This window comes from Clytia hemisphaerica, unplaced genomic scaffold, assembly GCF_902728285.1.
Source record: "Clytia hemisphaerica strain Z4C2 unplaced genomic scaffold, Clytia hemisphaerica genome assembly, whole genome shotgun sequence".
In the NCBI taxonomy this organism is placed as follows: domain Eukaryota; kingdom Metazoa; phylum Cnidaria; class Hydrozoa; order Leptothecata; family Clytiidae; genus Clytia; species Clytia hemisphaerica.
Window position 1 is genome coordinate 85,761 of NW_027104325.1, and position 23,981 is coordinate 109,741.

The following is a 23,981-nucleotide window of genomic DNA, read 5'->3' on the forward strand; positions in this document are numbered from 1 at the left end:
TGGGATTTTTTTTCAAAAGATAAAGGTACCAATCTTTAGACAAATTAAATACGGATCGGCCTGATACCACTTAATCTTCATCTGGATAAATAAACGCTCATAAAATGCTGTTATCTGAAAAATATATGTGTGATTTGAACTGCGATATCTCACGAATGAAAAGTGCATGAAGGTTGCCTGATACAAAATAAACAGATGAATGTTTATAGAACAATAATATCTAATTAAAAAATTCCATTTGTGAGGCTGCCTATAGGAAAATACACTTTTTCTAACCCAAATTTTGGAAAAATATACATCACGTGATCGATTCTGTCCAGTAGGAGGTTGCAAATGAAGAAAGTTTTTCTTTAATTGCACTTTTTACGATGCAAAATGTCATTAATATTTTTACAACCATAACACGGATGTTTTTTGAGAATCAAGGCAAGTTGGTTATCTATTATTTTTACATCGTTGAGTCGACGTTTTGACGATGTAAGCAGAGTATCCATTAGAGAAAATTTATTGTCTCATTTTATGATATTAACGTGCCGACGACGAAGCTAGAGCAGTTTTCAACAAAAAATATAAAGAAAATGGACTTTCAGTCCACGTCATTGGCTCCTCAGAAAGACAAATTTGAGAAAAATGTCCGAAAAATCCTTACAGTATATGGCCCCCAAAACGGAGACGGCCCCCAAAACGGAGGTTTTCATTAAAATGAAGATTCTGACTTGTAGATTTATCAGAATTAAACGATTTTTGTTTATTTTGAAAGAATGATGGTTATACTAAAAAATGAGCATGTTTTTGATGGTTTGAGACAGATTCGAAATAACATATTTGCGTCTAAAGGAAATATTTTAACACCAAAATTAGATAAAAATTGCATATAACTCACTCTAGCTCCTTGGATATTGAAAATAAGTTATGAAAACGGGGTATAGGAAACTTTCTACACCTAATGCCGTTCAGAAAATGCAAATACATCTGTGACTTTAGAGGCTGGGTAAAAGATATAGCATCTTGAAGGTCAAGCAGTATTTTGGAGCCCTAGAATCAGCATTGACAAAACCAAAAATTCTAAATATGAGAAAAAGCAAAAAATCTTGGAATTCTATTCCTATCACCTTGAGTTAATAGTTTATAACAAAAAATTAACATTATATATAAAATTTTTCGCTGAATCAGCAAAAACGGCAAATGTAATTTTTTTGCAAAATATAGGAGAAAAATATCTTTAAAGCTTAATATTTTCAGTTTCAGTTAAGCTTTTTTTCTAAAATTTTCACAGCTTATTGCATACATGACTGGAACTATTTTCAAAAGAGATTTGTTTTCAAAAACTTAATTAAGACGTTGTTAAATCAAAATTGTCATTTTGAAAATTTCTAATTTTTCAGTTTGGACTTTGCAATATTGAAAATCTTGAAATATTTCATAAAAATCATAAATTTTACATCCATTGGGTCGTAAATTTAAGGGAAAACACAAATATGTTCATAGTTTTTCGCCCTATTACCACTGGGCTTAATAATTTGATTTTGACTACACCTCCGTTTTGGGGGCCCCAAACCTGCATTTTGACAACCAGGGGTATACTGTAAAAATTTTATCAAATAAATTTATGCCCAAAACCCTCTAAATCATATTTCAAAACTATGGTCAAAATTTTGTATTCATATCTCAAAGATATCTCGAGAAATCGCTAAAATTTCAAACCTCCGTTTTGGGGGCCATTAGAAAAAAGCTACCTATCTTTAAGCGATTGAAAAATATTGTTGAAATTGAAAATTTTGAAAAAGAACTTCCAGGAAATAAAGTAGAGATGTTAAAGGTTTTCATGCAGCAAAAAATTTTGTAAAATCTCTTTTCCTCTAGATTTGAGAGAAATTTCAAATTTGATCGCCGTTTTGGGGGCCACATACTGTAAATCAAATTAAATGCTTGACCCAAAAATTTCCGATTTCCTAAATACGGATTGCTTTCGAGTCTTATCCACCATTTCACAAATTTTGTACGGGATGTGAGATAAACTTTCCTCGTGTCGGTGGGATGGAGAATGTTGTTAGCAGGTTCCAGTTACTTTAATGGGATGAACTTTCGCGGGGATTAAATTTTGCGGTTGAGCTTCCGCGAAATTCAAAAATTTCGCGAGAACTTAATTTCGCGTGTGGCACTATTGGGTTGCAATTTTGTGACTTCTACTGTCAAATCATGCATGTTGGTTGTTGAAATACACATTATTTGCACTTCTTTGGTGCAAGTAACCATTCAAATAGTATTTATTTGACATATGAATATTGTTTAGAAATATTTCGCGGACGAGGCCCTTCCAAATTTCCAATAGGACTTAATTTCGCGGTTTTTCGCGGATGACACCCACGAAATCCGCCAAATTTAATCCCCGAGAAAGTTTACCCCATTAAAGTATTAAAGTTATTCAGATGAGAAGGTGTTGATTTTAGATCTGCCATTGTATTTCCTAAGAAAACTAATTGATGTCCAAGAATATAGGAAAGAGGTTGTAAACGTCCAAACTTTTAAAGCCTGCGGATGTTTTTAAACTTTCAGGTTCAAAGCCTAATAATGTTCTGAACATGTTCTTGATGTTAGAGTCCACAAAGAATTCTTAACTTGTTCTTAATATTTTTCCATCGAAGCCTCGTGTTCTTATATAGTTTGGTTCTGTATAAAAAACGTGAATTCTACTTTTGGATCCGAATCATTTAGGTTCAATTTTAGTCGACTCCATAAAACAAAATTCGAAGCATTTGGTAATTTTATTGAGTTTGTACATATTTTGTATATTCAAATTTTGAAAAAAATAATTTTAAAATGAAACATACAAACTAACGAAAAATTATATAGTGATAAAAGAAAAAAAAAACTAGATATAACCTAAAAAATTATTGTTATCTTATGTTAAATTTACAACAGTATTTTGATTACAAAAAAATAATATAGAAAAGATAAGGAATTTTTTCTGACACATAAAAAACACGACAGATAACGAAATCCGACAAAAGAAAAACAAAAAATCAAAAACAAACAAATTTCGTAGGAATATTGCTCAATGCCATCAAAATGTTTTCATACAAGAAATAAAATGCACCAAAAACCGTCCTTAAGCAATTAAACTATCCTGACAGCATATCAACTGGAAAGTTACAGCAGTGTGGATGAGGAAAAAACAATTTTAAGCACCAAAAATATATTCAGAATCCAGAATGCTTGTAACTTCCCATTTGATAACTCCTAGGATATGAAAATATAAAAATCTTTTAACTTCTATCCTATAAAATTTATACCGAAACATCCCTTTTGAAGAACCCGGACGCACCACTTTCCAGGCAAGTCATATAGAATGATTGGAAATATTCTATGAATAAGAAATTCAAAGAGTATATTGCTATGGACCAGTTAAGTATGAACTAAAATTGGCATCAAATTTGTTTTATCATTCATTACACAAAAACTAAAAAATAACAAAAAAAAAGGTATTGAAAAATTTCCTAAAGCATACAAAAAACCGTTTGATAATTTTTTTGTTTTTCTCTAAAAAATACATGACAAACTTGTTGAAATTTGAAAATTGTCCTGATGTTGCAATTGTTTTTATTTACGATAAAGGACGAGTCTATTAAAATCAATTTCAAAACTTTTATTTTATGTTGTTCCAAATCTTAAAGACTGTTGCTGGAAACCAGAATGTAAATATACCCCTAAAAATGTATGCATTAAAGAAAGAAAAAAAATATGGTTTTTCTAAAAATAAAATAATAAAGTATTCTAATAACTTTTTTAAAGCCATGTCTATGAGATTCTACCATTTTGTCTCATAGTGTAATTCTTTCTCATTTTGGTCATTTTCACAACATAGTAATGCCAAAAATATGTTCTCTATTATATCGAATCCAATTTCTTGTTGTTGTCGGATTCGATCATCATTTCAATAAATATATAAAAACGTAAATAGCAAGAATATTGACATCTCCAAGTCTTAATTGTTACCAAGACTGGACCAGTACAGTATCAATGTTCAAGAACGTTTTTCTATCAATCATTTTCTGTTTTCTGGTTTTGTAATGTCTCTTTTGCTGTATTTCGCTTCAACGAAAATTTTCTTTCATCACGTTTGAACATTTTTCACGGAGAAGAACATATGTAGCGTGTGTGTATGTATTCGAAATTGTCGTTCTTCTTTCCATTCATTCGTTCATTCCATTCGTCCCTCATTTGACGAAAAAAAATTAATGCCATCAGATTGTAACTTAAAACGACATTTTGATCTGAAAGAGATGGAAGAAAAATGAAATGAATAAGAATTTTTTGAAATAGAAATCGATGGTGATAAAATGGAAAAACTGATGTATTGGATATCGAGGAATAAAGAACTAACAAACAATTACCACTGCTAGCTATCAGTTATCACAAAAGAAGTATTTTTCAAAGTCGCTCCCCAAGCCTTACTATAAATAATTTCAACAGTTGGTTACAAATGATTTAGATTTTAAAACTTTTCAGAACTTTTTAGAACTTACCTCAAAAGATTTTCCTCCTAAATCAGTTTTGAAACCTCCTAAATCACCAGATGCGCTAGCTGAAGTGTTTGCACTTGCATCTGCGGCTCCACTTACAGCTGCTCCACCGCTGACACCAGCATCTGCAGAGAGATCAGCTCCTGTGGAAAGATCGGCGCCACCAGATAATCCAGCGCCACCCGATAATCCAGCGCCGTCAGACAAATCAGCACCACCAGATACACCAGTAGATAGACTTTCGTTTGCATTGGCGTCAGATTCGATCGATACAGATGGTATGGAAACTAGAAAGAAAGATCATAATCATAAACTATTCAAAAGTTTACTGCAAGATTTGAAGCACTTAAAGGCAATCTTGACTCCAGCCTTTTCAGTTTAATCATAACAGATTTCTTATGTAACGGAGACGTTGATGGACGTTGCACAATGGTAAACACAGAAAAGAAAGAGTAAAGCTGCAATAAATAAGCTAATCACAACTTAAGCAAATTAAACAATTCAAAACATTTTCTTACCATCAACTGATGGTAGTCCGAAACCGAAACCACCACTGGCTTTAGCTGATGGAGCTTCTACTTCAGCGGCTGCAGATCCAGCGCCTTTGACATCGGCATCAAGAGATGGTACCTCGACCGCAGAAGAGGCAGCTACAGACGGTGCTTCAACCTTAGAGGCAGCTGATACATCTGCGGAAGCATCTACACCAGTACCGGCACCACCACCAAGACTAAGGGATGGAGCTGATAATTCTGCTTCCGGTATCGTGAAGCTATCATCACGTTTGACGGAAACGTTAGCATCTAAATCAACATCTTTACTGGAACTTGAAACCTTCCTCCTTTTCTTTTTCTTCTCACCTTCAACGTTGTAACTTGATTTGCCACCAATGTGGAAGAACATTCCAATACGTCGTAACAGAGACGGCGATTTTGGACCTTTACCAGAAATGGATCCTGAAGCATCACCACCAAGATCGATATCAGCATCAATATCTCCTTCTTTCTTTGGCATCTTTGGTGTATCGACAACAATGAAATCGCTTTCACCACTAACACTAGGAGCTTTTCCAGACGCATCGACATCTAAATCTGCACTTGGTAAATTGACATCAGCATTAAGGTCAACATCACCTTTATGCTTTCGTTTCTTGGCACGTTTATCGCCGTCTTTTTTACCTTTACCGAACAATCCGAATTTGCCAAGGAAGGATCCAGAGCTCTTTAGTTTAACGTCTCCTGATGGTCCTGAGACATCACCATCAGGTCCTGAAACATTAACATCAGCAGATGGAAGATCGACATTTCCTGATGCGCCACCTGATGGGAGATCAACATCTGCACCTGAAAAATAAGAAGAATATATTGATACAATTAATATCACTCGAACAAACTACAAATGACATTGAAGTGCGTCTAACAAAAAAGTTATCATAAATTACTAAAAGGATTGTGACCAGTTGTATGTGAAATGAAAATGATTGACATATGACCGTTAGGACACCTTTGTCAGAAATCGATGGCGAATAGCGCCCATAGGCTTCGCCATTAATCATTACAATTTAAAAGTGCAATTAAATGATAGTGTAGGTCACAAGAATAAATAAGAAAATAAATGTTGCTTACCACCACCAATATCAGCAGATGGTCCTTTCACGTTGATGTCGGTACTCGGCACTTTCACGTCGACATCTCCGCTTGGTCCTTTAACGTCGGCATCTATGCTACCACTTGGAAGATTCACATCTACGTCACCTTTTGGAGCTTTCACGTCGACATCACCCTTAGGTTTCTTTCCGGAGAGATTTCCAAAGCCTGTAAATTTGATTCCGAAACCTTTGCCTTTCTTGTGTTTCTTTCCCTTCAGATCAACGTCCGGTCCTTCAATATCTGCACTTGCTGATGGCATATCAACGTCAGCTGTAGGTAAGTTAATATCAGCATCACCAGAAACTTTGGGTACGTTCACATCACCAGATAATGAAGGTCCTTTTACACCAGCATCGACATCTGGTACTTTGATGTCTGCACCTACACCAGCAGAAACGTCAGGAATGTTAGCATCTACATCAGAGGACAAATTTGCATGCACGGTAGTAGGAACATTAACATCACCCCCAACCGATGGCCCTGATAAATCTGACCTAGGCGCAGAAGCATCAGCATTCAGTTCTGGGCTAGGTGGATCAACCTTCGGGGATTTAGGTTTTCGGAAACTTGGTTTTTTGAAGTTAAGTTTGAAACTTGATGATCTTTTCTTCTTCTTACCTTTGATGTCGGCGTCAAGATTGGCATCGACATCAGGTGTATCAGCAGATAGTTTGGCACCGGGTGCTTTGACATCTGCATCTACAGAAGGTATATCGACACCTCCTTCAACCTTTGGCAAGTCGGCATCAACATCAGCTTTGGCACTTCCACCGAATCCGAATTTAGGAAGTTTGAAGCTAAAGCTACCCTTCTTTTTCTTTTTGCCACTATCTGAATCAGAACTGGAAGAGCTGGACGTCGACCCCTTTCTTCCTTTGCCTCCAAAACCAAATCCAATTCCACCTTTGACATCTCCTTTGGGAAGATTAACATCGACATCTGCGTCAGGCGCTTTGACGTTAACATCACCACTTGGAAGTTTGGCATCTCCTCCAGCAGAAACATCAATATCAGCACTTGGTAGTTTTACGTCGCCACCAGCACCTACAGAGACGCCTCCCTTGGGAAGATTAGCATCGATGTCAGCGTCTGGCACCTTCACATCACCACCGGCAGATACATCAACATCTGGTCCTTTAACATTACCATCAATGTCGACGTCTGGTCCATCGGCGCCAGCACTACCACCTAATCCAAATTTGGGCATCTTTGGTCCTTTGAAACCAAATCCAAATCCTCCTCCTCCTTTCTTTCCTTTGAGGTCGGCATCTGGTCCTTCAATCTCAACATCTCCTTTGGGAAGATTGACATCAACGTCTGCGTCAGGAATTTTCACATCACCACCGGCACCGGCTGAAAGATTTACATCAGGTCCTTTAAGTTTACCGTCAACGTCTGGAGCGTCAACATCCAGTTTGGCTTTGCCATCGACATCAAGATCTGGTCCGTCAACTCCTCCTTTGGCTCCACCACCGAAATGTGGTAGATGAAAACCAAATCCAAAGCCTCCTTTGCCTTTCTTTTTCTTTTTCTTTTTCTTCTTGTCATCATCTGAATCAGAGCTTGAAGAGCTGGAAGTCGATCCTTTTCGTCCTTTACCACCAAAACCAAACCCGATTCCACCTTTGACGTCTCCTTTGGGTGCCTTCATATCAACATCTGCATCTGGAAGATTAACATCTGCGTCGGGAGTTTTAACTTTACCGTCGATATCAAGATCAGCATCAGGGATGTTGACATCACCCCCAGCAGATACATCGACATCCGGTCCCTTGACCTTTCCATCGAAATCTGGACCGTCGACATCAACGTCTCCTTTGCCGCTTCCTCCCCAATTGGGTCCTTTGAATTTCGGCATCTTCGGTCCTTTGAAGCCAAAACCGAAACCTCCCTTCTTTCCTTTGAGATCGGCATCTGGCCCATCAATGTCGATGTCTCCCTTTGGCAGATTAACGTCAACGTCCGCCTCTGGAGCCTTGATGCCACCACCAATGTTAGCGTCAGGTAAGTTTATATCACCACCAGCACCTGCTTCAAGTTTGACATCAGGTCCTTTGAGTTTACCATCAACATCGGGAACATCAACGTCAATTTTGCCTTTGCCATCGACATCAAGATCTGGTCCGTCGACTCCACCTTTAGCTCCACCCCCGAAACTTGGAAGGTTGATATCGAATCCAAAGCCTCCTTTGCCTTTCTTCTTTTTCTTTTTCTTTTTGTCATCATCAGACTCCGAATCGGAGCTTGACGAGCTCGAAGTCGATCCTTTGCGTCCTTTGCCGCCAAAACCAAATCCGATTCCACCTTTGGCGTCTCCTTTGGGAAGATTGACATCGACATCTGCGTCGGGAGCTTTAACTTTACCGTCGATATCAAGATCAAGATCAGCATCAGGGAGTTTAGCATCACCACCAGCTGATACATCGACATCTGGTCCCTTGACCTTTCCATCGAAATCTGGACCGTCGACATCGACGTCTCCTTTACCGCTTCCACCCCAGCTGGGTCCTTTGAATTTCGGCATCTTTGGTCCTTTAAAACTAAGACCGAAGCCTCCTTTCTTTCCTTTGAGGTTTGCATCTGGTCCATCAATATCGACATCTCCTTTGGGAAGATTTAAATCAACGTCTGCGTCTGGTACTTTTACGTCAACATCTCCACTTGGAAGTTTGAAATCTCCACCAGCACCAGCTGACACGTCAACATCTGGTCCTTTAAGTTTAGCGTCAACGTCTGGAGCATCAACGTCGAGTTTGGCTTTGCCATCGACATTTAGATCTGGTCCGTCAACTCCTCCTTTGGCTCCACCACCAAAATGTGGAAGATGGAAACCAAATCCAAAGCCTCCTTTACCTTTCTTTTTCTTCTTTTTCTTTTTCTTCTTGTCATCATCTGAATCAGAGCTTGACGAACTCGAAGTCGACCCTTTTCGTCCTTTACCACTAAAACCAAATCCGATTCCACCTTTGATGTCTCCTTTCGGAAGATTGACGTCGACATCAGCATCGGGAGCTTTGACTTTACCGTCAACGTCTAGATCAGCATCAGGGAGATTGACATCACCACCGGCAGAAACATCGACATCTGGTCCCTTGACCTTTCCATCGAAATCTGGACCATCGACATCAATGTCTCCTTTTCCGCTTCCACCCCAGTTTGGTCCTTTGAATTTTGGCATCTTTGGTCCTTTGAAGCCGAATCCAAATCCTCCTTTCTTTCCGTCAATATCGACATCTGGTCCATCAATATCGACATCTCCTTTGGGAAGATTTACATCAACGTCTGCATCTGGAACCTTGACGTCAGCATCGATATCAACATCTGGTCCCTTGACCTTACCATCAAAGTCTGGACCATCGACATCAATGTCTCCTTTTCCGCTTCCACCCCAGTTTGGTCCTTTGAATTTTGGCATCTTTGGTCCTTTGAAGCCGAATCCAAATCCTCCTTTCTTTCCGTCAATATCGACATCTGGTCCATCAATATCAACATCTCCTTTGGGAAGATTTACATCAACGTCTGCATCTGGAACCTTGACGTCAGCATCGATATCGACATCTGGTCCCTTGACCTTACCATCAAAGTCTGGACCATCGACATCAATGTCTCCTTTTCCGCTTCCACCCCAGTTTGGTCCTTTGAATTTTGGCATCTTTGGTCCTTTGAAGCCGAATCCAAATCCTCTTTCTTTTTTCCGTCAATATCGACATCTGGTCCATCAATATCAACATCTCCTTTGGGAAGATTTACATCAACGTCTGCATCTGGAACCTTGACGTCAGCATCGATATCGACATCTGGTCCCTTGACCTTACCATCAAAGTCTGGACCATCGACATCAATGTCTCCTTTTCCGCTTCCACCCCAGTTTGGTCCTTTGAATTTTGGCATCTTTGGTCCTTTGAAGCCGAATCCAAATCCTCCTTTCTTGCCGTCAATATCGACATCTGGTCCATCAATATCGACATCTCCTTTGGGAAGATTTACATCAACGTCTGCATCTGGAACCTTGACGTCAGCATCGATATCAACATCTGGTCCCTTGACCTTACCATCAAAGTCTGGACCATCGACATCAATGTCTCCTTTTCCGCTTCCACCCCAGTTTGGTCCTTTGAATTTTGGCATCTTTGGTCCTTTGAAGCCGAATCCAAATCCTCCTTTCTTGCCGTCAATATCGACATCTGGTCCATCAATATCGACATCTCCTTTGGGAAGATTTACATCAACGTCTGCATCTGGAACCTTGACGTCAGCATCGATATCAACATCTGGTCCCTTGACCTTACCATCAAAGTCTGGACCATCGACATCAATGTCTCCTTTTCCGCTTCCACCCCAGTTTGGTCCTTTGAATTTTGGCATCTTTGGTCCTTTGAAGCCGAATCCAAATCCTCCTTTCTTTCCGTCAATATCGACATCTGGTCCATCAATATCGACATCTCCTTTGGGAAGATTTACATCAACGTCTGCATCTGGAACCTTGACGTCAGCATCGATATCGACATCTGGTTCCTTGACCTTACCATCAAAGTCTGGACCATCGACATCAATGTCTCCTTTTCCGCTTCCACCCCAGTTTGGTCCTTTGAATTTTGGCATCTTTGGTCCTTTGAACCCGAATCCAAATCCTCCTTTCTTGCCGTCAATATCGACATCTGGTCCATCAATATCGACATCTCCTTTGGGAAGATTTACATCAACGTCTGCATCTGGAACCTTGACGTCCGCATCGATATCAACATCTGGTCCCTTGACCTTACCATCAAAGTCTGGACCATCGACATCAACGTCTCCTTTACCGCTTCCACCCCAGTTTGGTCCTTTGAATTTTGGCATCTTTGGTCCTTTGAAGCCGAATCCAAATCCTCCTTTCTTTCCGTCAATATCGACATCTGGTCCATCAATATCGACATCCGGTCCATCAATATCGGCATCTCCTTTGGGAAGATTTACATCAACGTCTGCATCTGGTACCTTTACGTCAACATCTCCGCTTGGAAGTTTAATATCTCCACCAGCACCAGCTGACACGTCAACATTTGGTCCTTTAAGTTTACCATCGACATCAAGATCTGGTCCGTCAACTCCTCCTTTGGCTCCACCACCGAAATGTGGAAGATGGAAACCAAATCCAAAGCCTCCTTTGCCTTTCTTTTTCTTTTTCTTCTTTTTCTTTTTGTCATCATCATCGTCAGTGTCTGAACTGTCAGAATGCGAGCCCTTTCCTCCGAAACCGAAACCCATTCCACCTTTGATGTCTCCTTTGGGAAGATTGACGTCGACATCAGCGTCGGGAGCTTTGACTTTACCGTCAATGTCTAGATCAGCATCAGGGAGTTTGACATCACCACCGGCAGAAACATCAATATCTGGTCCCTTGACCTTGCCATCAAAGTCTGGACCATCGACATCAATGTCTCCTTTTCCGCTTCCACCCCAGTTGGGTCCTTTGAATTTTGGCATTTTTGGTCCTTTGAAGCCAAAACCGAATCCTCCTTTCTTGCCTTTGAGATCAGCATCTGGTCCATCAATATCGATGTCACCCTTTGGAAGACTAACATCAACGTCTGCATCTGGAACCTTAACGTCTGCGTCAACGTCTGGTAACTTTATATCACCGCCAACGCCACCTGAAACGTCAACACTAGGACCTTTCAGCTTTGCATCAACATCTGGAGTATCAACGTCAAGTTTGGTTTTGCCATCAACATCAATATTTGGTTTTTTAACACTGCCAGATTTTCCACCTCCCAAATGAAACTTTGGCATTTTGATACCAAAGCCAAAGCTGTTTCGTTTTTTATCTTTCTTAAGTTTAACATCTGCGTCCAGTGATCCTTTCGGCAATTCTGCATCAATATCGGGTAGATCAATGTCGACAAAATCAGCAGTATTAACATCAATATCAGCATTAGGGGCTTTGAGGTCTGCATCAAGGTCAACATCTGGGCCTTTTAGCTTCCCATCAATTTCAGCGTCTGGTCCTTTGATCTTTCCATCAAAATCTGGACCATCAACATCAATGTCTCCTTTGCCACTTCCACCCCAGTTGGGTCCTTTGAAACTCGGCATCTTTGGTCCTTTGAAACCGAAACCAAACCCTCCTTTCTTTCCTTTGAGGTCGGCATCTGGTCCTTCAATGTCAACATCGACATCTGCGTCAGGAACCTTGACGTCAGCATTAATATCGACATCTGGCGTTTTGACTTTACCATCGAAATCAACATCTGGGCCATCAACGTCAATGTCTCCTTTGCCGCTTCCACCCCAGTTGGGTCCTTTGAATTTTGGCATCTTTGGTCCTTTAAAGCCGAATCCAAATCCTCCTTTCTTTCCGTCAATGTCAACATCTGGTCCATCAATGTCGACATCGCCTTTTGGAAGAATTACGTCGACATCAGCTTCTGGAACTTTGACATCAGCATCGATATCAACATCTGGTCCTTTGATTTTGCCGTCAATGTCAACATCTGGCCCATCGACGTCAATGTCTCCTTTGCCACTTCCACCCCAGTTGGGTCCTTTGAATTTTGGCATCTTTGGTCCTTTGAAACCGAAACCAAACCCTCCTTTCTTTCCTTTGAGGTCGGCATCTGGTCCTTCAAGGTCAACATCGACATCTGCGTCAGGAACCTTGACGTCAGCATCAATATCAACATCTGGTGTTTTGACTTTACCATCGAAATCAACATCTGGCCCATCGACGTCAATGTCTCCTTTGCCACTTCCACCCCAGTTAGGTCCTTTGAATTTTGGCATCTTTGGTCCTTTGAACCCGAATCCAAATCCTCCTTTCTTTCCGTCAATATCAACATCTGGTCCATCAATGTTGACATCGCCTTTTGGAAGATTTACATCAACATCTGCGTCAGGAACCTTGACATCAGCATCGATATCAACATCTGGTCCCTTGATTTTGCCGTCAATGTCAACATCTGGAGCGTCAACATCAATGTCTCCCTTTCCACTGCCTCCGAAGTGTGGTCCTTTGAACTTGGGCATCTTTGGTCCTTTGAAACCGAAACCAAACCCTCCTTTCTTTCCTTTGAGGTCGGCATCTGGTCCTTCAAGGTCAACATCGACATCTGCGTCAGGAACCTTGACGTCAGCATCAATATCGACATCTGGTGTTTTGACTTTACCATCGAAATCAACATCTGGCCCATCGACGTCAATGTCTCCTTTGCCACTTCCACCCCAGTTAGGTCCTTTGAATTTTGGCATCTTTGGTCCTTTGAACCCGAATCCAAATCCTCCTTTCTTTCCGTCAATGTCAACATCTGGTCCATCAATGTCGACATCGCCTTTTGGAAGATTTACGTCAACATCTGCGTCAGGAACCTTAACATCAGCATCGATATCTACATCTGGTGTTTTGACTTTACCATCGAAATCAACATCTGGCCCATCGACGTCAATGTCTCCTTTGCCACTTCCACCCCAGTTGGGTCCTTTGAATTTTGGCATCTTTGGTCCTTTGAAGCCGAATCCAAATCCTCCTTTCTTTCCATCAATATCAACATCTGGTCCATCAATGTTGACATCGCCTTTTGGAAGATTTATGTCAACATCTGCGTCAGGAACCTTGACATCAACATCTGGTCCCTTGATTTTGCCGTCAATGTCAACATCTGGAGCGTCAACATCGATGTCTCCCTTTCCACTGCCTCCAAAGTGTGGTCCCTTGAACTTGGGCATCTTTGGTCCTTTGAAACCGAAACCAAACCCTCCTTTCTTTCCTTTGAGGTCGGCATCTGGTCCTTCAAGGTCAACATCGACATCTGCGTCAGGAACCTTGACGTCAGCATCAAGATCGACATCTGGTGTTTTCACTTTACCATCGAAATCAACATCTGGGCCATCGACGTCAATGTCTCCTTTGCCACTTCCACCCCAGTTGGGTCCTTTGAATTTTGGCATCTTTGGCCCTTTGAAGCCGAATCCAAATCCTCCTTTCTTTCCGTCAATATCAACATCTGGTCCATCAATGTCGACATCGCCTTTTGGAAGATTTACATCAACATCTGCGTCAGGAACCTTGACATCAGCATCGATATCAACATCTGGTCCCTTGATTTTGCCGTCAATGTCAACATCTGGAGCGTCAACATCAATGTCTCCCTTTCCACTGCCTCCGAAGTGTGGTCCTTTGAACTTGGGCATCTTTGGTCCTTTGAAACCGAAACCAAACCCTCCTTTCTTTCCTTTGAGGTCGGCATCTGGTCCTTCAAGGTCAACATCGACATCTGCGTCAGGAACCTTGACGTCAGCATCAATATCGACATCTGGTGTTTTGACTTTACCATCGAAATCAACATCTGGCCCATCGACGTCAATGTCTCCTTTGCCACTTCCACCCCAGTTAGGTCCTTTGAATTTTGGCATCTTTGGTCCTTTGAACCCGAATCCAAATCCTCCTTTCTTTCCGTCAATGTCAACATCTGGTCCATCAATGTCGACATCGCCTTTTGGAAGATTTACATCAACATCTGCGTCAGGAACCTTAACATCAGCATCAATATCGACATCTGGTGTTTTGACTTTGCCGTCAATGTCAACATCTGGAGCTTCAAGATCAATGTCTCCCTTTCCACTGCCTCCGAAGTGTGGTCCTTTGAACTTGGGCATCTTTGGTCCTTTGAAACCGAAACCAAACCCTCCTTTCTTTCCTTTGAGGTCGGCATCTGGTCCTTCAAGGTCAACATCGACATCTGCGTCAGGAACCTTGACGTCAGCATCAATATCGACATCTGGTGTTTTGACTTTACCATCGAAATCAACATCTGGCCCATCGACGTCAATGTCTCCTTTGCCACTTCCACCCCAGTTAGGTCCTTTGAATTTTGGCATCTTTGGTCCTTTGAACCCGAATCCAAATCCTCCTTTCTTTCCGTCAATGTCAACATCTGGTCCATCAATGTCGACATCGCCTTTTGGAAGATTTACATCAACATCTGCGTCAGGAACCTTAACATCAGCATCAATATCGACATCTGGTGTTTTGACTTTGCCGTCAATGTCAACATCTGGAGCGTCAACATCAATGTCTCCCTTTCCACTGCCTCCGAAGTGTGGTCCTTTGAACTTGGGCATCTTTGGTCCTTTGAAACCGAAACCAAACCCTCCTTTCTTTCCTTTGAGGTCGGCATCTGGTCCTTCAAGGTCAACATCGACATCTGCGTCAGGAACCTTGACGTCAGCATCAATATCGACATCTGGTGTTTTGACTTTACCATCGAAATCAACATCTGGCCCATCGACGTCAATGTCTCCTTTGCCACTTCCACCCCAGTTAGGTCCTTTGAATTTTGGCATCTTTGGTCCTTTGAACCCGAATCCAAATCCTCCTTTCTTTCCGTCAATGTCAACATCTGGTCCATCAATGTCGACATCGCCTTTTGGAATATTTACGTCAACATCTGCGTCAGGAACCTTGACATCAGCATCGATATCAATATCTGGTCCCTTGATTTTGCCGTCAATGTCAACATCTGGAGCGTCAACATCAATGTCTCCCTTTCCACTGCCTCCGAAGTGTGGTCCTTTGAACTTGGGCATCTTTGGTCCTTTGAAACCAAAACCAAACCCTCCTTTCTTTCCTTTGAGGTCCACATCTGGTCCTTCAATATCAACGTCGCCTTTTGGAACATTGACATCGACATCTGCGCTTGCGACTTTGATATCGGTGTCTGGAAGGTCTACATCAACGCTTGGAGTCTTTACATCTACATCTGCTAATTTTCCTCCAGCATCGATGTCAACATCGGGTACATCAGCATCTATGTCTCCTTTTCCTTTAAGATCACCCTTAACTTTAGGTTTTTTGAAGCTCAGTTTAAATCCCTTCTTCTTCTTTTTGTCTTTATCTTCATCGTCGGAGGAATCATGCTTATCTTTGTGTTTTCCACCGAAATGAGGCATTTTAAGGCCAAATTTAAAACTTCCTCTTCCTTTATCTTTCTTTCCACCAATACCAACATCTAAATCTACATCGCCAACTTCAACGTCGGGAGATTTAATATCTGTATCAAGATCAACTTTTGGTGTATCAATATCAGCGTCACCTTTAATTCCACCACCGAAGCCAAGGCCTCCTCTGATGCCACTTCCGATTGATGGCGTGTCAATGTCGACCTTGGGTGAGTCAATGTTAGCATCAACTTCTGGTACTTTAGCTCCGCCACCGAATCCGAGGCCACCTCCGAAGCCACCTCCAATTCCACCTCCGATTGATGGTGTGTCAATGTCGACCTTGGGTGTGTCAATGTTAGCGTCAACTTCTGGTGCTTTGGCTCCTCCACCGAATCCGAGACCTCCAAAGCCACTTCCGATTGATGGTGTGTCAATGTCGACCTTGGGTGTGTCAATGTTAGCATCAACATCTGGTACTTTAGCTCCGCCACCGAATCCGAGGCCACCTCCGAAGCCACCTCCAATTCCACCTCCGATTGATGGTGTGTCAATGTCGACCTTGGGGTGTGTCAATGTTAGCGTCAACTTCTGGTGCTTTGGCTCCTCCACCGAATCCGAGACCTCCAAAACCACCTCCGATTGATGGTGTGTCAATGTCGACCTTGGGTGTGTCAATGTTAGCATCGACATCTGGTACTTTAGCTCCGCCACCGAATCCGAGACCACCTCCGAAGCCACCTCCAATTCCACCTCCGATTGATGGTGTGTCAATGTCGACCTTGGGTGTGTCAATGTTAGCTTCAATTTCTGGTGCTTTGGCTCCTCCACCGAATCCGAGACCTCCAAAGCCACCTCCGATTGATGGTGTGTCAATGTCGACCTTGGGTGTGCCAATGTTAGCATCAACATCTGGTACTTGAGCTTCGCCACCGAATCCGAGGCCACCTCCGAAGCCACCTCCAATTCCACCTCCGATTGATGGTGTGTCAATGTCGACCTTGGGTGTGTGTCAATGTTAGCGTCAACTTCTGGTGCTTTGGCTCCTCCACCGAATCCGAGACCTCCAACCAAAGCCACCTCCGATTGATGGTGTGTCAATGTCGACCTTGGGTGTGTCAATGTTAGCATCAACATCTGGTACTTTAGCTCCGCCACCGAATCCGAGGCCACCTCCGAAGCCACCTCCAATTCCACCTCCGATTGATGGTGTGTCAATGTCGACCTTGGGTGTGTCAATGTTAGCGTCAACTTCTGGTGCTTTGGCTCCTCCACCGAATCCGAGACCTCCAAAGCCACCTCCGATTGATGGTGTGTCAATGTCGACCTTGGGTGTGTCAATGTTAGCTTCAACTTCTGGTGCTTTGGCTCCTCCACCGAATCCGAGACCTCCAAAGCCACCTCCGATTGATGGTGTGTCAATGTCGACCTTGGGTGTGTCAATATTAGCATCAACATCTGGTACTTTAGCTCCGCCACCGAATCCGAGGCCACCTCCGAAGCCACCTCCAATTCCACCTCCGATTGATGGTGTGTCAATGTCGACCTTGGGTGTGTCAATGTTAGCGTCAACTTCTGGTGCTTTGGCTCCGCTACCGAATCCGAGACCTCCAAAGCCAACTCCGATTGATGGTGTGTCAATGTCGACCTTGGGTGTGTCAATGTTAGCATCAACATCTGGTACTTTAGCTCCGCCACCGAATCCGAGGCCACCTCCGAAGCCACCTCCAATTCCACCTCCGATTGATGGTGTGTCAATGTCGACCTTGGGTGTGTCAATGTTAGCTTCAACTTCTGGTGCTTTGGCTCCTCCACCGAATCCGAGACCTCCAAAGCCACCTCCGATTGATGGTGTGTCAATGTCGACCTTGGGTGTGTCAATGTTAGCATCAACATCTGGTACTTTAGCTCCGCCACCGAATCCGAGACCTCCAAAGCCACCTCCGATTGATGGTGTGTCAATGTCGACCTTGGGTGTGTCAATGTTAGCATCAACATCTGATACTTTAGCTCCGCCACCGAATCCGAGGCCACCTCCGAAGCCACCTCCAATTCCACCTCCGATTGATGGTGTGTCAATGTCGACCTTGGGTGTGTCAATGTTAGCGTCAACTTCTGGTGCTTTGGCTCCTCCACCGAATCCGAGACCTCCAAAACCACCTCCGATTGATGGTGTGTCAATGTCGACCTTGGGTGTGTCAATGTTAGCATCAACATCTGGTACTTTAGCTCCGCCACCGAATCCGAGGCCACCTCCGAAGCCACCTCCAATTCCACCTCCGATTGATGGTGTGTCAATGTCGACCTTGGGTGTGTCAATGTTAGCGTCAACTTCTGGTGCTTTGGCTCCGCCACCGAATCCGAGACCTCCAAAGCCACCTCCGATTGATGGTGTGTCAATGTCGACCTTGGGTGTGTCAATGTTAGCATCAATTTCTGGTACTTTAGCTCCGCCACCGAATCCGAGGCCACCTCCGAAGCCACCTCCAATTGATGGTGTGTCAATGTCGACCTTTGGTGTGTCAATGTTAGCTTCAACTTCTGGTACTTTGGCTCCGCCACCGAATCCGAGGCCACCTCCGAAGCCACCTCCAATTCCACCTCCGATTGATGGTGTGTCAATGTCGACCTTGGGTGTGTCAATGTTAGCGTCAACTTCTGGTGCTTTGGCTCCGCCACCGAATCCGAGACCTCCAAAGCCACCTCCGATTGATGGTGTGTCAATGTCGACCTTGGGTGTGTCAATGTTAGCATCAATTTCTGGTACTTTAGCTCCGCCACCGAATCCGAGGCCACCTCCGAAGCCACCTCCAAAGCCACCTCCGATTGATGGTGTCTCAATGTCAACCTTGGGTGCGTCAATGTTTGCATCGATTTCTGGTGCTTTAACTTCTCCTCCGTAGCTAAGATCTCCTCCAATACCACCTCCGATTGATGGAGTGTCAATGTTTGCTTCGACACTTGGTGTTTCTACTTCCACCTTTGCTTCTGGCTTGGATCCTCCGAAACCGAAAGTATTTGATAGGAACCCACCAACGGCACCCATGATACCGCTTCCACCATCACTGACGTCTGGTGCTTCAAGTTCAGCTTCAAATTTAGCGTCAAATGGTAATGATTCAACGTCGGCAACTGCTTCAGGAACAATGACTTCATCGTCGAATGAGAAGGGTACAGTTTCTTGCTCACTCTCGATTGATGGCATGACAATGTCAGCTATGATCAAATAAAAGAAGTTTGATTATTTTTAAGTCACAAAAAATAATACTGTATAACAATTACAAAACGTTCTGAACGATTCGACCTTGTACCGAAGAAACGAATTTGAGACACGTTGCCGAATCCACGCTAATTACTGATGCATCTAATATCAATACGGCCCAAATCACTTTCTCCTGAGAATTATTAATATGTGGTAGTTGGATTACAATACCATTCCTATTGGAAACATACCCTTTAACAGCTTAATGAGCATATCATGGACGTTGTTTGACAAACAGTGTGTGTCCCTCATAACTTATGATAAATTTAATGACTTGCAATCTTCAGGGTTAAACCTCGAGTTTGACAGATTTTACTTTTTATATAAATATAAAAATGTTCTTAACTTATTCTTAATATTCCTGACCATCGGAACCTTAGTTTCTTATATAGTTTGTGCTTATAAAAAACGTGAAAGCTTTCCGATTCACGTACTATCGTTAAAAGAATGTTGGAATGTTCAATGTCAGATGACAGTTCCATGAAGGTTGAAACAAGGTTTTTTGCATCCCCTTCTCACAGACACCGTAGGATTTTAACAGCCAGTGGGGATAAAATAACGGACTAAAACTCGATGGATATTTGATATTCTCATTTGTCTTCAAGTCAGAAAATTCAGTGGGGATGAGAAAAATAGTAAATATTTCGCAGTGAGGATTGATTCATTTGATTATTTTCAGTGGGGATAAAAATTGAAGGAAAATTTTCCACCGGGACGATATTATGCCAATTTCCAAAGGGTTTCCAAAGGGTCTGTGAGAAGGGGGTGTAGATATGGGATGAAATACTATTTCTTACCTTCAATATCGATTGGTGGGATGTCTGGAGCTGATTGGACTTCAGGAACACTTTCAACCGTTATATCAGCGTCTGGAATGTCAGGAACTTCAAAGCCGCCCGATAAACCACCAGAAATATCCCCATCCTATTAAAAAAGCAGAAGAAATTAATCATAATTTTCTGTAAATGAAGATCGAATAATCATTGAATTTAAGGTTTCAAACCTACGAGGAAAATTGTTTGACCCCTAGATATTAGATTCCAAATTAGGCTATATGATCTTCCTTTAACTAAAGGAGCCACATTCTCATTCGTTATGCTTAATCCAGTATTCGTTGACAACAATGTAATGCGAGATCGTAAAGTCTCTTACCCCTGAGAATGACATATCTGGGATTTCTGGTACTTCAATATCTGCGGAAGGTACTTCAATACCTCCTCCGAGACCGAAACCTCCACCCATGCTTCCACCCACTGATGGCGAGGGAGCTTCAAAACTGGTGTCGACTTCTGGTGCTTTGATGTCTCCTCCAATACCGAAACCACCTCCAATTGATGGGGCTTCCACGTTTGTGTCAGTTTCAGGTGCCTTGATTCCTCCTCCAAAACCAAGGCCTCCTCCAATAGATGGTGTGTCTACGTTAGTATCAACCGATGGTGCTTCAGCTGATACTTCAGGTGCAGGTAGACCAATATCTCCCCCGGATGAGAGACCTCCTCCGAAAGATGGGATGGATACGGATACTCCTCCAGATTGGTTCAAGTCAGCATTTGCGTTGCTGTCTCCAGATACCGAGAACGATGGTGCGGCGATCCCAGCAGATAGACCAGCTGATGCTTTGGCTTTTGATTTCTTTTTAGTCTTCTTTTTCTCCTTCTGAAAATAGATTCAAAAATGTATGGGTGATACAGTGTGCTCGGAAAAAACGGGACAGACTTTATCAATATAGTTATGGCCGTTGAACAAGTTTGAAGAATGATATTCAATTATCAATACATAGCTCATTTGTAAATTATTTCCAATTTCGCAAGGCCTCTAGGTTTCTAAGTATTCATACAATGATAACAGTTTAGCCATTGGAAGATTCTTCAAATGATGATAAACTACGTACTTGATAAAAAAGGTAATCTAGTGAGAATATAAGTCAAACTACTCATTCAATCTCCAACATCAAAATCACCGGAAGATAATGAAGTAGATTCTCGTGCTGTAATATTTACCTTTATCATCTTCATCATCAGAAGAATCATTGGAAGATGATGAAAAAATGATTGGTCTAACCGAGAGAGTAGGTTCTCGTACTGTTAAGGTTCTTGAATTTTAAAACAAACAAAATATTTTTTACCTTTTTATCATCTTCATCATCAGAAGAATCACTGGAAGATGATGAACTCGAAGAGGAGCTGGATGATGATGAGGAGGAGGAACCATCCAAAAGATCTCCAACTTTGGCGAAGAATCCTTTCTTCTTCTTCTTTTTCTTTTCTTTCTTCTTTTCAACTTTTTCTGCTTCAGCTTTTGCTTCGGCGTTTAAATCGACTTTAGCGTCAAAATCCATGGTTGGTGCAGCTATTGAAAAATGGAAATGTTAGGTTGAATGTCTTGGTTTCATCATTTGTTTGAGAAAGTTTAGGCCACTTTTTAGTCTTAAGTTAAAAAACTAAGTTAATCAAGAACATAAAAATGTAAGAATAATTTAGAGAAATCGAAATTACAGTGTTTCCAATTTTTTTTCGGACACTTTGGTGTGATTTTCGGACAAATACGACGGTCTCGGGCAAAAATCATAGGGTCAAAAATTAATGAAATTTTAGCTTGAGAAAACGGAGACCTGTTGTATATTTTTGGAAAGCTCTCAAAAAATTAAGATTAGAGATATATTGCAAGTATAGGTGATTTTAGTACCTAACTCGAGATATTGAGCTTCAAAAAGTGCAAAAACTGGACAAAACAGCTGTTTGTTTCTGGCTGAAAAAGACGGTTTTCAAGGGTTACTAATGTGCCCAGTTTTGAAAATAAGTATTCAACTTTCACTTAATTTCTTGAATTAAAAACTAAAAAATATTTACTTTCAAGTTGAGCCTCGACTTTTGGTGCTTCAAGTGTAACTTCAACTGTGGCTTCGCCGTTGGTTGCGGCGCTTGCAGAGGCTTCTGGCTGTGGTGCAGCAGCTTTAGCCTATAAAGAGGGAGAAAGGGTTAAGTTATTAAGTTACTTGAAACTATGTATAAGAAATTATGAACCATTATAAAAGAGCTTTTAACGATCTTTAGAACTTAAAAGCTAAAGATTCCCCGTAATTGATCAGGGAAAAGTCATAAGATTTGAAATTAGGTTGTCAAAGGTTTAAGGGATAAATCAGACAACTTTTTACAACTAAAATTCGTCATCAATTTTAAATCCTTAATTGTAATCCCATAAAGCTGATCCTTTATGAAACGGCTTGATAAATAAATGATCAGACACGCGATTAGAACCACTGGACTGCGAACTGTGGAGCATTTAATTTCTTAGGAAATCAAAACTAAGTACCACTTTTAATCTATTTTTAGGCTTAAGACCGAAAGTTGAAAAATATGAACGCTTCAAAAATTTTTGACGTACTTAAAACTAAAGACGTGTAAGGTGTCGCTGCTTTACTAAGATAGAGTGCAAATGTAAAAATTATTGAAAACCATATTGTTCTATATATGACATTTCCATAAAAAAGGCGTCAAGGCTTACTCTAACGCCAACGGTTCGCGTCACCGTCACAGTGGAACGGTACATTTTCTCCGGTATCACAATCTTTGTCGAGTATCGTTGCGCCATTTTGATTCTCTTTCAAAAAAAACTCAATTCCAAATTTCACAGGCAGATGTTTTTAAACTACTTTTTAATACTCTTCCAGAAGAAAGAAAATGAAATGTTTTTACACAAGTCCAGACCAAATTGTTAACATCAACACGACAATAACATGAAAAAAGATAACTACTTTATCTCAATAGCCCTGTTGTAACGCAACTTGCGAACCAAATAAATTCCTTTAACCTCATGAACCCTCCCAACCCAAACGCGTATCAATTTTTCACTACCAAGCAAAAGATCCCCCAAATGTATACAATCTTCAAAGTTTCAAAATAAACGCTTCGACAACACAAAAAAATTCTATAGCACAGCAACACCATTTTAACAATATTTCAGATTGAAAACACAGAATCAAAAAAACAGCTTCCAAGCAAAATGAAGAACTTTTTGGCGTAAACAACTACAAGGTGAAAAACGTTTTCACACTCTCGCGTGTCTCAAGTGTGAAACGAAACTCCCTTAAGTGAATCGAGAGATGTATGACGGATAAAAGTTGGAATGTTGAAAAATATCAAATAATTAAAAAAATAATTATCATATATTCTCTTTATAAAAGAAGCTCTTAAACATGGCGCGTGTCATTAACATATAATTTCTAACAGGTAATTAAAGCCACGTTAATCAACAAAGAAATTTAATAATAAGGGAAAGTTCTATAAATAGAATTCAACTATTTTGGAGACGATGGTTTAGCAAAAATTCCGCAAATTCTGAAAACCACCAGGCAATATTCTAAAATCTTTATCAACAAACAAAAGCCAACCGCGTACCACTCAACATATAAATGTCTCCTGTAATTTAAATGACAAATAATTCCTTTCAGAAATATCTATCTTAGTCGAAAAAACAAACAAACATCACGACAAAATAATTTCTCGACTTCAAATAAAATGTATGTGATTTTAAATCAATTTTCACCCATCCCATTTCTCTTGATAAGGTAATTAGAAATTCCCATAGCAACAACAGCACAGAGTAATTTAGATGCGTTATGATAAATGTTAAGGG

General features: G+C 41.3%; 1 protein-coding gene across 1 annotated transcript in view; it reads right to left on the reverse strand.

Moving 5' to 3' along the window:
- Window positions 1-2,763: 2,763 nt before the first annotated feature.
- LOC136817659 (neuroblast differentiation-associated protein AHNAK-like) overlaps window positions 2,764-23,981 on the reverse strand; it is a 301,580-nt gene continuing 280,362 nt past the window's right edge. The window contains 11 exon segments of the mRNA XM_067073984.1: window positions 2,764-4,274; window positions 4,527-4,810; window positions 5,042-5,866; window positions 6,149-9,868; window positions 9,871-16,605; window positions 16,721-17,056; window positions 17,165-19,300; window positions 20,144-20,270; window positions 20,499-21,002; window positions 21,472-21,695; window positions 22,196-22,304. Of these exon segments, the coding sequence (XP_066930085.1) occupies window positions 4,257-4,274; window positions 4,527-4,810; window positions 5,042-5,866; window positions 6,149-9,868; window positions 9,871-16,605; window positions 16,721-17,056; window positions 17,165-19,300; window positions 20,144-20,270; window positions 20,499-21,002; window positions 21,472-21,684 (14,898 nt within the window). The 5' untranslated portion in view covers window positions 21,685-21,695; window positions 22,196-22,304 and the 3' untranslated portion in view covers window positions 2,764-4,256.